This window comes from Azolla caroliniana, unplaced genomic scaffold (assembly GCF_043228905.1).
Source record: "Azolla caroliniana isolate FFs.n. ecotype wild unplaced genomic scaffold, voAzoCaro1.0.p SCAF_5, whole genome shotgun sequence".
NCBI lineage: Eukaryota > Viridiplantae > Streptophyta > Polypodiopsida > Salviniales > Salviniaceae > Azolla > Azolla caroliniana.
In genome coordinates, this window is record NW_028230440.1 from 19,155,353 (window position 1) to 19,171,776 (window position 16,424).

Genomic DNA, 16,424 nt, shown 5'->3' on the forward strand with positions numbered 1-16,424 from the left:
CCGATTACTCACCGACCTCCTCAGCAAATCACCTATTGGCAATGCATAATGAATCATCAACCACCGAAAATGCAATATCTTATTCATGCATTTAATTGACCAAAACTGTTTCCAAAACATCACCATATGTGAAGAGGAGACATTACCTTCCTCCTAATACTTTTTTCCAACAGGTATCAAGTCGGTCTAATTCAACATAAAATTCCTCCCAAATGCCACCGAATATGAGAAGAAAGGGAGGACCTTAGTCGAAGGGTCAAACATGGACAATTTCCAACCATAATCCGATGGATCCCATTGCAAATCATCAATTGGCCTAGAGTATAACACCCAAATATGAGATGAGAAATTAGCAATTAGATATTATAATCATAATGATGAAAATTGATAATAAATTGTAAAAGGTTTATCTGAATGATTCATACTTATTTGTTGATATGCGAGGTTATGGATTCAAGCCTCTCACATGACCCTTCTTTTCATATTGTGAAACAATGTCGATGTCCCATACCACCGAGTTCAGACATGGACTGTACATTGGGGTTGAAGAAGGAGGAGGATCACATGTATGATGTTAAAGTTTTGCAACACTATTAGAGTCTCTATTAAAAATAATAAAGATTATTCCCATCATCAAGGTAGATGGCCTTCTTATATAGGCTCAAACTCTAGGCCCTTTTCTATTTCACACTTGACTACTTCATTATAAGCGGTGAACAAATGAAACACTCTAACATTATCTCCCACGAGAAGATTAAGAATAACTCAATCATTACCTTCATTCCTTATGAATTAACCTACAGTTAACCCTAAGGTTAGAGACTTACGATTATGGTTATGCTTATATAACATACTCCCCCTCTCTAGAATATTGCACTCTTGCAACGAAAAGTTTGGGAAGTTGGTTTTAAGAGTATTTTCTTGCTTTGAGGGAGCATATTAGATAGAATTATCCATCCATTTAAACTATCAAATATGCTTAGAACATAAGCGTTTAGTTAAAAAGTTGGGAATTCTTTTTTGTCGTGCGAGGTTTAGATGCTCGATTCTCAAAGTAACCAAGTTTTTTCCCCTCATTAGGACTGGACTTGTGTTGTTCATTTCTGACCAACAATGTCCAAGGTAAAGAAAAAACCGACAATAACAAACGATACATCTCGGACCACCCGATACAAAAAAAGGCTATTTGGTTCCATTGTTTCTTTCCATTAGGATCGAACTCGTGTCATTGATTTCTGACCAGCACCGGGCAAAGGTAAGAGAAAAGACCCTGGCAACAAAGAGACGCACATATCAGAGCACCCAATACAAAAAAAAGAAGGTTATTCAGTTGGTTGTTTCGATAATTAGGGTTGAGCTCGTGGGCCATGGCCATTCATTTCCGAGCAAACAATAGCTAGGGTGAAGAAGGACCGAGAACTTAGAAGAGCAGACCTGACCTGATAAAAGCCCTCCCCCCAATGGTCATACAATTGTGGCCCCCAAGAGTGTTAACAACACATATAGAGAGAAGGAAGAAGAAGGAAGAAGAAGCCTTCATTCATTCATCATACATTCATTACATAATTCATCGCTTCACTTTTGGCCCCCAACAAATTTTCAAATCCGCTCAAATTCGCGCCTTCAAACACTCAGAAAAACACACAGAGAACGCAGACGATCGACGATCGACGATCGACCGAGCCGCGAAGACGAAGACGAAGACGCAGACAGAGAGACGCAGACGCAGGGGGGAATAGAGACAGGTACGCTCCCCTGATCTTTAGCTCTCTCTCTGTCTCTTTCCATGCCATCCCTTTTAGTTCCTAGAGTATTGCAGAAATTGGTCTCTGAGAGAAAGAGAGAGAGAGAGAGAGAGAGAGAGAGAGAGAGAGAGAGAGAGAGAGAGAGAGAATCTGCAGAACGCGGACGTTTTTTTTTTCTGAAGCCACTCGCTGGGAATTCTGCAGAATTGCAGAGGCCGAAAACGGAGGTAAAAGAAGAAGAAGAAGAAGAAGAAGAAGAAGAAGAAGAAGAAGAAGAAGAAGAAGAAGAAGAAGAAGGAAATAATTGCCTTCTTCTCCACTCCTGCTCACGTCTTCCATTTCAAGCCTTTTCCTCAATGATCTACCGTAAAGAGGTTATTTCCTGGAATAAGTTAAGGATTGGGATTTGCAGAAAGACAGAAAGAGGAAAAGAAGGAGAATAGAGGAGAAAGAGGAGACGTTTCCTGAAGCAAAATTATTTTAAGCCATACATAAATGCAAAGACAGAGACACAAAGGCAAAAGAAGAGAGAGGAAGGCAGAAGATAGACACTACTTCATACAGGTACATCTTCAGATCTTTCAATTTGAGCGTCTTTTGTGATGCAGTGAATTGACTGAATTGTTTTGGTTATGACTCTTCGTGCATCATGGCCGTAGACATTCTCATTTGAGGGTGTCTGCTTTCAGATTTATGTCCTCAGACAAACGAATTTACGATTTACTGATGTTAGAATAAATCAATTCCGCTTTAGGGTTTGGATGATGTGTATTTGGAGAGGTAGTATACAAATCTCTGTCCTGGTGTGTTGATTGGTTTTTGGAGAAAGGAAGAAATGCTAGCACCTCTTAAGATACAAAATGACTTGTGAGATTGAAGGCGAGATACAGCTGAAAACATTGTCCTGTCTCAGAGAACAAACTAAAATAAATATATGTTAAGTAGTAAAACTGCATATGATACCAAATATGCTCGTTAGCTAAGAATATAACACTGTTACGTTAGATGGATCGAGACACATGAGTTGATCCATGATAGAGAGTCCTCCAAAGCAAGCATCTTAGTTGTCAGATGATAATGGTCTAGATCTGTCAATAAAACGTGTGATAGGACTGTGGTCTCAGATGAAAATGGCTTATGTATATAACATAATTGCTATTGCCCAATTTATTGTAACCCCGTTTGAAATGTTGTGGTTGAGACTCTAGTTCTGTAGCACATGATTGACGTGTAGCATGTGAGGGGGTGCGGTGATGGTTCTAAGGAAATTGTGAGTGTTCTGTGCTGTTGTGTGGGTTTTTTGACATAATTTTGGCCTTCAGCAACATTTCTCTTGTGAACGTGTTAAGATGTGTTTGGAGGGAAAGTTTGAAAGAAAATATAACTTTCTGTTTGATATTGCAATGGGCCTTTCATAGCCACCATTTCAGAAGAAGAGTCCTAGCTCTTAACAGAGACCAAAAGTATCACTTGTTTTCATGCAGGAAATATGGAAGCTGGTGTTCATTTCGAACCTTATGTGTGCATTCTGGGACATGTCAGTTCATGCACCTAGAGAAAGGAGTAGTTTTAGCCACAAAGTTTCCCAGCATATCTATGTGCAAGATCATTGAACTGGACTGCTGTTTCTGGAAAGGTATGTTCTCCGTCCAATGATGGAACAAAACCCTAAACCTTGGGGTTTAGTTGTTAATTTTAAATCTCTTTCTGAGTTGTTAAAATCTGTTTCTTGGGAGAGTCGGAAAAGAAAACATGCAAGCTGTTGACGTTTTTGTGGCATTGTTCATAAAATTGCAGATTCTCCCATAGTGACACTGTATATTCTGGGTTGTGAATTCTTGATCTGCTGTGAGAAATAAGGTTATGGATTCTGAAGCCGAAAACCTTTGCTGTGAAACTACCTGCACTGCTGCTATGGAGAACAGGGAGAATATGGATGTGGAAGGAGGATTTATTCCTCTTGGAGAGGAACACCATCACATTAATAATGAATCCAAAAGGATGCTCTTGCAAGATTTAGATCGATCCCAGGATAAAGTGAAAGCATTAGAAGAGCTCAACAAAAGAATTTCGCAGACTCTCAAGTCAGAGGAGATGGCCTGGAAGAATGAGAAAGATGAACTTCTGAATCTTTTGGCCAGCTGTGAAAACAATCTAAATGAGGTGACAGAGAAAGCAAAAGGGCTTACAGAAAAGCTTTCGAGGGCTGAATGTGCTGTGGAACACCTGACAAAATCCAAGGAGAAACTTGTGGAAAACGCTTCTAAAAGGGAAATGGAGATGCAACAACTTGTTGATAGGCTCACAGAAGCAGAGTTTGCTCTTCAGGAGAAGATTTCAAAAGAAACATCAGCATTGAAAGATTCATTACTGGAGAAGGACAAGGTGATCATGAATTTGAAAGCCCAAAGAGCTCACATAGATAAAGAACATAATGAGATGGATTCTGTGATTCAAGAGCTTCAAGAATTTAAGTCAATTGTAGATGACCTCAGGAATATGCTGGATCAAGAGCAGAAAAAGTTTACATCTCTGGAAAACCTTAGGAAAAGGGACATAGAACGATTCACCCAACAAGAGATGAGTTGGAAGAATGAAAGAGAGGAAATTGTCAGAAATTTAAGTAATTTGCATGATGATCTAAGTTTAAAGGAAGATCATGTGCAACAACTCAAGGATAAACTTTCATTTGCTGAAGATGCAATGAAGCATATGACAGAGTCCAAGTCTTCTCTTATAAGTGAAGTCTCCAAGCTCAAAACAGAGATGCAACAAACTTACTTGCAACTGAAAGCTGCAGAATCCACCATTGAATCACTAGAGAAATCAAAAGAGAATGATGCACGTTTCTCATCAGAACTCCTGGATGTGAAAACAAGAGAGATAGAAGCTTTACACCATGAAATTGTGCAACATCAAGGGCAGATCATGACGATGGCTGCAGATATAGCATCTTTGAAAGATGTCCAGCTGATGCATGCCTCTTGTGAAGATTTGTTGGAAAAGAAAGAAGAGGAAATATCGGCCATGTCTTTATCTCAAGAGAACTCCAGGTATCAGTTAAAGACCTTGCAAGAGGAGTACAATAGAAACACCGAGAATCTTGCAGCTGAGCTGGATAGGAATTTGGAATTAAAAAATGCAGCAGAAAGCAGGTTGGCGGAAGTGAAAGCTGAATTGGAAAGGACACACGTGGCTCTTGAGAAAACGCAAGTCGCAAGAACAGAATTAAAAGCTGAAATGGAAAAGGTTATGGATACCCTTGTTGGGCTAGAAGAGGAAAAGTCGATGCTGATGCAACAGAACTTACAGTCTCATGATTTAAGAGAAGCATCCATACAATATGCTGAACTGTGTGAACTTCACCAGAAGTCATTATTGCAATGGTCTGAGAAAGAAAGTAGCTGGATGATGGAAAGGGACAATTTTCTTTCTCAGATAGAGATGATTGAGGAAAAACTTGCAGATAAGGAATGTAGTCTGCAGACTACCTTGTCTGCATTCCATACCTTGAAATCTAGCTATGAACGTCTTGAACAGAAACTTGCAACAAGTGATGAGCAGAATGCCCAATCTCTTAGGCAACTAGATGAAATGAATGCTCTGCTTGAGTTGAGGAACCGTGACTTTAAAGATTTGGAAGCCAAGCTCTCCTTCACCTCTTCTGCTCTTACGGCAGTATTACAGGAAAAAGAATGTATTCTTACACAGGCAAAAGAGAAGATGGGAGCACTGGAATCAGAGATGCTTTTAAATGCTAAAGAAAGTGAGAAGCTTAGTTTTCAGACAGAATCTTTGAAGGAAAATGTGCGTATGTATCAGCAGAAAATTGAAGACATGGAGCAGAACATGATTCACATAAATAGAGCTCTCTCTGAAAAGACGCTAGAGATTTCAAGCGTCACTGAAAGAAAGGATTCAATGGAGACAGAGCTTCTTGCCACTACTGAAGAGTTAAGACTTGCTAAAGATAAAATTGAAGTGCAGACGAAAGAGTTGAGAGAATGCATTGTGGTGTCTGATCAGAAACTTCAGCAGACCGTTGAATTGATGCACAAGAAGGAAGAGGAAATCAAGGAGTTATTGATTTCATTAGAAGACAAAGAATCCACTATTAATGAGCTCAGTACAACAAAGGGAGCCCTGCTAGAAGAAAATGGAATATTTAAGCAATCTGTTAAAGCCTTGCAGGAGAAGGCAGATATGCTTTCATTAGAGCTTGATAATGAGAAAAGTAATGCAGAGAGGCTTTTCAGAGTTGTTGAAGAAAAGGATTTTATGATTGCATCGAAGATTGAAGAGTTGGGTAATTTACAAAAAATGTTGGATAGTTCTATGGCATCACAAGATAGCATAGCCAGTTATGAAGAGAAAGTCAAGGAATTGGAGGAAAATGTTGTAGAGGCTACCATGTGCCTGCAGGAGAAGGAAGAAAGGTTAATTGCTTCTGAATGGGCAGTCCAACAGCTTGCCAATGAAGTTTCCAAGGCGAAAAATAGTCTAGCTCAGAAAGAGAGAGACGAAGTGCTACTTCAGAATCGGTTGTCGGATATGGAAAACCATTTGAAGGCCAAAGAAAATGAAGTCACGGAAATCAATGGTTATGTGCAGAAACTTCTAAAGAAAAACTCTGCTAAGCATTCTGAGGTTGATAAATTGAGTCAAGCTTTTGAAAAAATGCAAGAAAAAGAAACCCAATGGAAAGTAGAACGAGAAACACTGGTGGCTGAAATTGAACAAATCGGCATTGCACTGGAAGCTAAGATAGGAGAATTGTCGTTTGCTGAGGAACAAATAAATCAAAAGCTAGAGAAAGAGCACATGATGGAAGGTGCTATCCAGAGCTTAAAGTCACAGCTCACAAACTGCTCTCAATTACTAGAAGACGAGCAGTCCAAATGCAAACTGCTGCTTCACGATCTGGAAAAAGCACAATGTAATGAAAGATCAACAACACAGATTTTAAAAGAGGTTGAAAGAAAGCTGGCCGAATCTGATAAGATAGGCACAGAGAAGGTTCAGAAACTAGAGGCTAGCTTAGTTGAAGCACGTGAAGAATCGCTGTCTACCACCTCCAACCTGCTGAAACTTGAAGCAGATCTCCTTGCTTCCCTTCATGAGGTGACATCTGAAAAGGAGAAAAGGGCTGCATTGTCTCAAGTAGCATCTGCAAAGGAAGGTGCTCTTAAGGATTTGCAGCATAGTTTTGACCTTTTGCAAGAACAGTTCAAGGAACAGAAAATGCTGACTGATGAGAAAGATATGGAACTAAAGTGCCACATGGACAAGGAGAGAATATTAACTGAAAAATGTTCTCTTGTTGAAGCTCAACTTCAAGACATGCAGATGCATTTCGAGAGTATGCAAGAACAAACTGCAATGCTCACAAGCAAAGTTCATACAATGACCACTGAAACATCTGCAAAAACAGAAGAGATAGAACAACTTAAACAAACAGAGAAAAACATGCAAATGGTGCTTCATGAAAGAGAAAATCACATTAATAAGCTTCTAGAGGAGTTGGAAAACTCTTTTAGAAGTATGCACGGCAAAGAGGCTGACATAAATCTTGCAAGACAACTATTAAGCAATGCAGAAATTGATTTGATAAAGGCAAGAGAAGAAATACACAATAAAAATGAAGCGCTCTGTGAAGCTTTAGTTAGGTTGAGAACTGCTGAAGAAAATTGTCGAACTTTGGAAGGGAAGATGGAGCGAATGCAGGCAGAATTAGAGGGTACGATTGTATCTTTGAGAGCACGCCTAGAAGGGGAACTTCAGGAAAAGCAGAATATGTTTGAAATATCAAATGCAGAATGGAAGTCTGCAGTAGATGAATTGAATTCTGAGCTAGAGGCTTATTACAGAAATGAGTCTTCTGTGGAGGCTCAGGTGGTGGCTCTAATCAGCACCATGAAAGATATGCAATTTCTGTTGCATAAAGATGAAGGGCTTTGTGCGTTGAAAACTATGCTAGATTTAGAGGATATGGATTTATGCCATACGGGTAGTGCTGTTGAACCAAACGATAAGAACTTGGAGGTTGCAGAAATGGTTGTCTGTGACCCCAGACAGCTGCAACCAGTGGTATATGAAGACAAACAAAAGTTTAAAGGAACCTCTCTACTTCAAGAATTACAGATGGCAGTGAAGGAACTGCAATTAGAACAACATAGGAGGAGAGATAGAGAAGATATTATTCTTCAAAAGACAAAGGATGCTCTGTTGAAGCTACTTGAAAAGGAAGGACAGATTCAAGAGCTGGTAAATGAGATACAATATCATAAAAAACGGGAGGTAGAATGCACAGAATGGGTCGAGAAAATCCTGAGTTCACAGCTTGAGCTTGAGAAGGAAGTGAAAATGGCTATGACTTCAAGTCATCCAATAGGGTTTGCTGAGCTTCATGTCTCACAGTGGCAGAGTGATATTTCACAGTTTCATTTACAAATTGCAGCTTCAAGGCAGGAAATAAGTCAGCTCGGTGGCAGATGGAAATTGATAATTGAAGCATATCAACAGCACACCTTGTCAGCGATACGCTCGATCCGTCAAGAACTTGAAAAGAATTCCATGTGTCAGGAAAAACATGGTGACACTCAAGCACTTTCCACTTCTTTCACAAGGGAACTCGATGAGGAGCTAATGCTATTGAAAGTAGGAGTGGTAGCATCAATTCAACAAAAAGACACAGAACTGGCAGATGTAATGATGAAGGCGGAAAATCTGCAAAGAATTCTTCAGGAGAAGAAAGACAAGGAAAATGCTTCACATGGAGTTATATTAAAAATGCAGCTCCTACTGCGAGATTCATTAAAGCATCTTGGCCAATTTCAGTGTGGCAATACACTTCCTATTGATATGTATGATGAGCTGGGGAGTTCTGCGGAGGGATCTGATTTCTCTGTTTGGAGTGTAGAACTAAAGAGGGCTTCTCTTCTTGCTGAAAAATTGAAGCAACAGATAAAACTCGTCGAGGAAGAAAGAAACACAGAGTTAACTACATGGATGGATAAAGTAGAAAGTGCGGTAGACCAGAATAATGCCCTGGCTGAAGAACTTGCATTGGTAAAACTTACTGTTGAATCTACTCACCTTATGATGTCAGATCTACAAAATTGGAAGGCAAAAGCTGAGGCAGCAGGAAAGGAAGCATGCAGCCTGAGGTTGGAACTGAGACAGAAATGTGATGCTATTGACAATATGCAACTTTGTATTAAGAACAAGGAAGAAGAACTGTTGTGTATTCAATCAAATTTGGAGGCTGTGAATGCAAGCAAAGAACATGTAGATACAAAACTTGAATTTGCAGCCAATGAAATTTGTAGATTGGAAAAAGTAGTGGGCAATTTGAAAGACGAGCAAACTTTCCTCAAGATGAAGCTTGAGGAATGTAAAGAGCTTGGGAGTGCCTTGGGAAAAGAAGTATGTGCATTGAAAGAGAAGCAAGCTTCCCTTGAGATGGAACTTGAGGAGTGGAAAGAGGCAGCACATCAAGCTTCTCATGATAAAACAGCCCTCGAATCAGACTTAACTGAAGCTCAAAAAGCTGTTGAACTGCTTGTGAATGATAAGGATAGTCTTCAATCCGAATTGAAGGCAGCTCGGGGACAACTTGCAAATGATACGGCTACTCTTCTATCAGATTTAACTGCAGCTCGACTCACTGTGGAGCAGCTTGAGAGTGATAAGACTATTCTTCTAACACAGTTAACCACAGCTCAACATGCCATGAACCAATTTGAGAATGAGAAGGCTATAATTCAGTCAGAGAAAAATGCAGCTGAACATGCCATGAACCTACTTGAGAATGATAAAGACACACTTATGTCAGAGTTAACTGCAGTTCAACATGGCATGGAACAACTTGAGGTTGAAAAACAGTTGCTTCAGCTTGAGCTGCATGATATGGGTGTGAAAATTAAATTAAGTACAGAAGAAAACTCTGAATTAAGATCAAAGCTTGAGGGCACCACAGAGAAGCAAACATCATTTGAGATAGAGCTTGAGAAATGGAAAGAGGCAGCTTCCCAAGCTTCACATGATATAATGACCCTTCAATCAGACTTAACTGCAGCTAGACGTGGCATGGAACAGGTTGAGAGTGATAAGAACACTCTTTTATCAGAGTTAAATGCATCTCAGCATTCTATGAGGGGACTTGAAGATGATAAGGTTAATCTTCTATCACAACTAAATGCAGCCCGACTTTCCATGGGACAACTTGAGGATGATAGGATTAATCTGATATCAGAGTTAAGTGCTGCACGAAATGCTATGGAACAGCTTGAGAATGATAAGCACCAGCTACAACATGAACTTCATGATATGGATGTGAAAATCAAATTAAGCATTGAAGAAAACAGTGCATTAAGATCAAAGGTTGAGGTTGCTACAGATTTACAGAAGAAACTGGAGGCAGCTGACAGAGAAAGATTGCACCTTCAAAACTTGTGCCAAAAACTGGAGGCAGATCTTATATTCGTTCAAGCTGAAAGTGGAAAGAGGGAAAGAAGCGCATTGTCCATGATCCAAGCAAGCTCCTCGGAAAATAGGGTCAGGGTTGAATCAAGGCTGTTAGCTCTCTATGAAGCTCTGACAAATGATGGCGATGATAGTGACCAGGCGACAAGTAGCCTGCTGGGAAGAAAGGATGTATCATTGGCGTCAACTGCAGTTAATGGTGCTACGAAAGATACAGAACAGCAGAGTGGTGATCTAGATAATTATGTCCATCTCTGCGACTCTCTCATAAGGTACATGTATATTAGTTCAAGCTTTAGTAGTATAATTATGATGCTCATATCTAATAATGTGTTTGGAGTTGGAGAAAATATAACTAACATTTCTGGGTTTTGTTGGTTGCAGGAGGCATGCTAGATTGGAAAAGCAGCTTGACAACTTGACCAAAAGGTACATAATTGAAAGTTGGAAGTTCTTTATATACTTATTCAATATATATGGTGGTTGTCCATATATCTAATATTGTCAAATCACAGTGTATCTCCACAATGCCAGCATGCAGGGGACTTATCTCCAGCAACTGATCAAGGTTTAACAGCAAGGTATGCACAAGAAGACTAGTCACATTGTCATCTCTGATGCTTGATATCAACATCAATATGTAGCTAATACAGGACAAGCTGTGTTAAGTGCATCGCATTATCATTTTCTGATACTTGATGTCAGCATTGTAGCTAATGTAGATACCAGCCATGGATAATGAGTACATCACACTGTCATTTTCTGATGTTTGGTGTCAACCTCATTATGTAGTGAACAATGGTATCACATTATTATTATTTTTCTCTTCTACCTAAACCTCATCAATGTGTAGCTAACATCAATACAATCCATTGTACAGTGCATCACATTGTGATATTTCTGTAGTTGATGTGAACATCATGAATATGTAGCTAACATAGGTACAATCCATTGTCTAGTGCATTCCGAGAGGAGCAGATGGAGTTGGTAGATAGAGCCAAAGGGGAAGACAACCGAAAGAAGATCAAGAGGGGAGGAATGAGCAGTGAATCAGAGTCTTATGAAAGGATGCCCCTTCAGCCAATATCATCTCAAGTTGGTGTCATTGGTCGGACCCCGAGCCCGTGTGCAAAAAGGCGGCGAAGCAATAGCAGCAGTAGTAAGACCTTGAAGGATCAGAATGACTCTCCTACAACGTCCATCATCGTGCCATCTCAAGATCTTGCTTGTGTCCAGAAGACTTTGTATTTCCCAGAGGATTGAAGGACAGTGAACGTGTGTACGTTCTCTTCTCAATCTACATTTTTGAGACTTCTTTTGGGTTCTCATCAAAATGTAGCTCTCTCTCTCTCTCTCTCTCTCTCTCTCTCTCTCTCTCTCTCTCTATCTATCTATCTAATAAGCCATATGCATGTCCTTTTATCTCCTAAAATTCATGCATATTATGTATAGGCTGTCTTCTTCTTTTTGATTGCGCATGGGCTCTGTATTGTAATATTTTTGCATGTTCCTTGGTTTCTCATTACATCTTCAAGAGCTTCTTGAAGGATGAAAATTGTTTGAGATTTTCTCCTATCATTGAAACATTGTATGTTTTTTCCATTTTTATTCAATGCAAATTGAGAGATTCACTTGACAAATAAACATATGGGGGATATTGTTCTTTTTACTGTCTAAATGTTTGTTGAAATTCTTTGTACATAATTGATCAAAGAATTTTTTATATATGGTTGTTCATCCTATGTTATAGGATTCTATTCTGTTCTATAATTGTCACACTTCCAAATGGAAGTAAAACATTTCTTTTATCTTCGAGAAGCTCAAATTGTCGGGTGAGAATGCAAAGCATCATAGAACACTATACCCGAGAATTATTTAGTTGTGTGCATTCAAAGTTGCCTCTTCCAACCCTTTTGCCAGCCATATTATCCACTCATCAAATTCACAAATAATTGATTAAACATGCATGCTAACTGAGTGTTTTTTGAAAATTTTCTGTTAGAGTGAATGCATGAATGAGGGCTTTATCAATCGATGTGAAGACTGTATAAAAGAGAAGGGATCTTAATTTGAAAGATTGGGAGTTTTGGTGTTCCTATCTACACTTGGAGATTTTACATGAGTTCTGTTTGTTGTAATGTATTGAGAGCCAAACCTTTAACCTCAATTGTTGTACCTCTTTAAGGGTCTTGTCCCTCAATCCACTCCTCGCTACCTACACTTGGAGATTTTACATGAGTTTTGCTTGTTGTAATGTATTGATAGCCAAACTTTTAACCTCAATTATTGTACCTCTTTAAGGGTCTTGTCCCTCAATCCAGTGTTTTGTTTAATTCTTTCCTTGCTTTTCCTTGCTTTCTTGTTTATTGTGTTAAAGCTTTAGTGTTTATATTTAATTGATTCAGTGTTGAATGTAGAGTTTGCTTGCTTGTTTAAAAGTATTTTCTAGTAATCTTAGGAGTGGAGTAACACCTATTCCTACTTGTCTCTCCAACAATAAAATAGATGTCTAGGGCATTGCTCAAAGCCTTTGGTTGGCTTTTCCTTAAACTCATGTGGCGAGAGAATTCCCATAACTTGCATAGAACGTAATATTCGTGTTCGTGCAAGCATTCGAACGTTTGAAAACAAACGCGTTTGAAAAAGGGAAAAATAGATACTCGTTTTTTATCCTTCTTTTCATTTACCAACATTATATATTTAGGTCACCCTAGTGGTAAGGAGTCGTGCTATTGTTGTCTATGTCTTGGTTTCAATGCCCAATTTTCTCATCTCTCTCTCTCATTAGTACCATGTCACAACAAAATTTTATGTTAATGTTATAATAGTTTTTCTTTTTTTTTCTTATCATTAGAACTAAGCACAACCTAGTGGTAAGTTGCCATGCTACTATTACTTGTGTCTTGGGTTTAATTCCTAATTTTCTCATATCCTCTTGTCATGTTAATGTTATAATAGTTTTTCTTTTCTTTTCTTATTGTTAGAACTAAGCACAACCTAGTGGTAAGTTGCCATGCTACTATTACTTGGGTCTTGGGTTTAATTCCTAACTTTCTCATATCCTCTTGTTAGTGTCATGACAAAATTTTATGTTAGTGTCATGTTCCTTTTTCTTCTTTTTCTTTCTTATTAGAAATTAGCTCACCCTAGTGGCAAGTTGTTATGCTACTATTGTCTTTGTCATGGCAAAATTTTATGTTAGTGTCATATTCCTTTTTTCTTTCTTTCTTTCTTTCTTTCTTATTAGAAATTAGGTCACCATAGTGGTAAGTTGTTATGCTACTACTGCCTATGTCATGTTTTCTTTATATTCTCGAATATACGTTTTATGAGTTTTTTATCGTTTCTTTTTTTAAAAAATATTTTTCTATCTTTGTTATTAGAAATTAGGTCACCCTAGTGGTAAGTTGTTATGCTACTACTGCCTATGTCATGTTTTCTTCATATTCTCGAATATACGTTTTATGAGTTTTTGAACATTTGATTATAATTTATAATGTGGTAAGTTGTTATGCTACTACTGCCTATGTCATGTTTTCTTCATATTCTCGAATATACGTTTTATGAGTTTTTGAACATTTGATTATAATTTATAATGTGGTAAGTTGTTATGCTACTACTGCCTATGTCATGTTTTCTTCATATTCTCGAATATACGTTTTATGAGTTTTTGAACATTTGATTATAATTTATAATGTGGTAAGTTGTTATGCTACTACTGCCTATGTCATGTTTTCTTCATATTCTCGAATATACGTTTTATGAGTTTTTGAACATTTGATTATAATTTATAATGACATATTTCGATTCAATCTCTATAGTTCATTTTTTTGAAGTGAGGATGATAGAGATGTCTTGATTCTTAAGAAGCATGCCAAAAGTATGCATGTGATACAATGCAAATATTGCAACCATACTTACATTGGTGGTTCACAATGGATAGAGTCCGCTTATTGGGATTGAGAGTGAATCAATATATAATATAGACCATAGTCAATCCAATCCAACTTTGAGATGATTTACCATACACGTTTGATTGAATCATTCTCGAATGCGAACACCCGTATGATACGTATGGTTCATTCTATGCCCATAAGTGTATAAGAAGCACTTAGATTGAAAGGGGGCTTGACAAAACTCTAAATTGATTTTCTAAAATAAAATCTAATAGGTTTTGGTCTGCAATCAACCTAAGATTTCTCTTCGTATTTTTAGTTGCATGATTATAGTTGAAAGTTCTATAATCACTAAATAATTAAATTAATTTTGATAAATCTCGTAAGTTTAATTTCTTAGTTTACTAGGCTTAGTGGATATGCTAAACCACACGCTCTAATACCATGTTAGTAATTAGGTAATTAACTAAGGGTTAATTAGTATCTAATTATGTGAGAAGTTAATCACGTATGTGATTAAGTCGCGGAAGATTATGTGATATGTTTGTGAGAGGAAGGAAGAGGAGAAGTTACACTTATGAACAATGAGATAAATGGGGGATGATTTACAAGAGTGTAGCTAAAGACCTTTCTCTATATTAATAAGCATCAAGTTACAAAAATACCCACAATAAGATATATATACAACTCATGTTGTGAGTAGATATAGGTACAAGGATGTAAGTCCTATATTAAATATACTTGGTAGTCGAGAATCTAGAATGTATCCCCACTTACGTACAAGTACAAGATCCTATTTAAGGGTTTAAAAGGTCAACACACTAACTAGATTCACTAAGTTATATGGTTAACTAAATGGCTAAACTTAATTGAGCTTGATATCTCAACACCCCCCCTCAAGCTCAAGTATGAGGCGTCCGACATCCGATTTGGCTTTCGGCGATGTTGACTTCTGTTTGGCTTTCAGTGTCGGCATTTCTGTGGCAGTGGCAGTTTCGGTTCCTCCCCCTCAAGCTTGAGATGAAGGCTTGTAGTATCAAATGGTCCAAGGCCGAGTGCTTGCATCTTGTCATCCATGGTTTCCATCCCTCGGTGGTCACAAGCCGCTTTTGTAAAGCTTGCGGGCTCTCGTTTGGTCGCCCCCTTCATCGCAAAGGCATAATGATGGGCCATATACTCGTTGTAGCCGAACCGAGTGATCGGGTTCTTCTCTCTAGATGAGCGTCAAAGTTTTTCGTTTGCTGACGTGAGCGCCTTCTTTACATCGGGTGTCCACATGATGGGTACACCAAACTCATTGTCTAGTGAGTGAGCTGACACATCTAAATCATTGTCGTCAGGGTGGTCGACTTCATATTCGGGCATCTTACCTTTGCCTTTGTTTGATCCGGCCCCTGGTCAAGACGTGCTTGGAATGCTTGACGACTTGTGTGGTCCACTTAGCTCGATGCAGTTTGGATTGTCCTTTGGTAAAGGACTTTGCTGAATATCGTTATCCAAGTTGACGACCAACTATTCTTCGGTCGGTTTGGATGGAGTTGAATTGGGATCATACCATAATGCATTTGTCGAAAACTATGTCCTGACTTACCCGAACTGCTTGGGTTGAGGGGTTAAAGCACTTATATCCCTTTTTCTCGGAGAAGTATCCTACGAGGATACATTTCGCCGACTTCGCGTCAAGCTTTTGGTGTTTTTCGTTTGGGAGGCTTAAATCCGCAATGCTTTCGAACACTTTGAGGTGTGAAAGGATCGACTTCCTTCCAACAAAGATCTCATATGGAGTTAACTCATGTACTCCATTAGTGGTGCATCGATTTAGGAGACAGACAACCCTGGGTGCCGCTTCGGCCCAATAGAAATTCGGCATGTGCTTCTCATGCAACATGGCCCGTGCTACCTCGAGTATATGCAGATTCTTCCTTTCGGCTACTCCATTTTGTTGGGGTGTGTGTTGGCATGAGAATTCTCTCCAAATGCCTTCACCTTGGAGGTAGGAGATGAATTTGTGGGAGCTTCGCGTCGAGCTTTTGTCATTTTTCGTTTGGGAGGCGTAAATCTGCAATATTTCCGAACACTTTGAGGTGTGAAAGGATCAACTTCCTTCCAACAAAGATCTCATATGGAGTTAACTCATGTACTCCATTAGTGGTGCATCGATTCATGAGATAGATTCATGAGATAGAGAACCGTGGATGTCACTTCGGCCCAATAGAAATTTGGCATGTGCTTCTCATGCAACCTGGCCCATGCTAACTCAACTATATGCCAATTCTTCCTTTTGGCTACTCCATTTTGT

General features: G+C 38.8%; 1 protein-coding gene across 1 annotated transcript; it reads left to right on the plus strand.

Annotated features, from left to right (window-relative positions):
• The first annotated feature begins 2,200 nt into the window (after nucleotides 1–2,200).
• LOC147864344 (uncharacterized) lies at nucleotides 2,201–11,582 on the plus strand. The gene is made up of 6 exons (XM_087320102.1): nucleotides 2,201–2,309; nucleotides 3,230–3,381; nucleotides 3,543–10,501; nucleotides 10,614–10,658; nucleotides 10,745–10,810; nucleotides 11,189–11,582. Exons 3-6 carry the CDS (start codon nucleotides 3,609–3,611, stop codon nucleotides 11,490–11,492), a joined length of 7,308 nt encoding a protein of 2,435 aa, XP_087176228.1. The 5' UTR covers nucleotides 2,201–2,309; nucleotides 3,230–3,381; nucleotides 3,543–3,608; the 3' UTR covers nucleotides 11,493–11,582.
• Nucleotides 11,583–16,424: the final 4,842 nt, after the last annotated feature.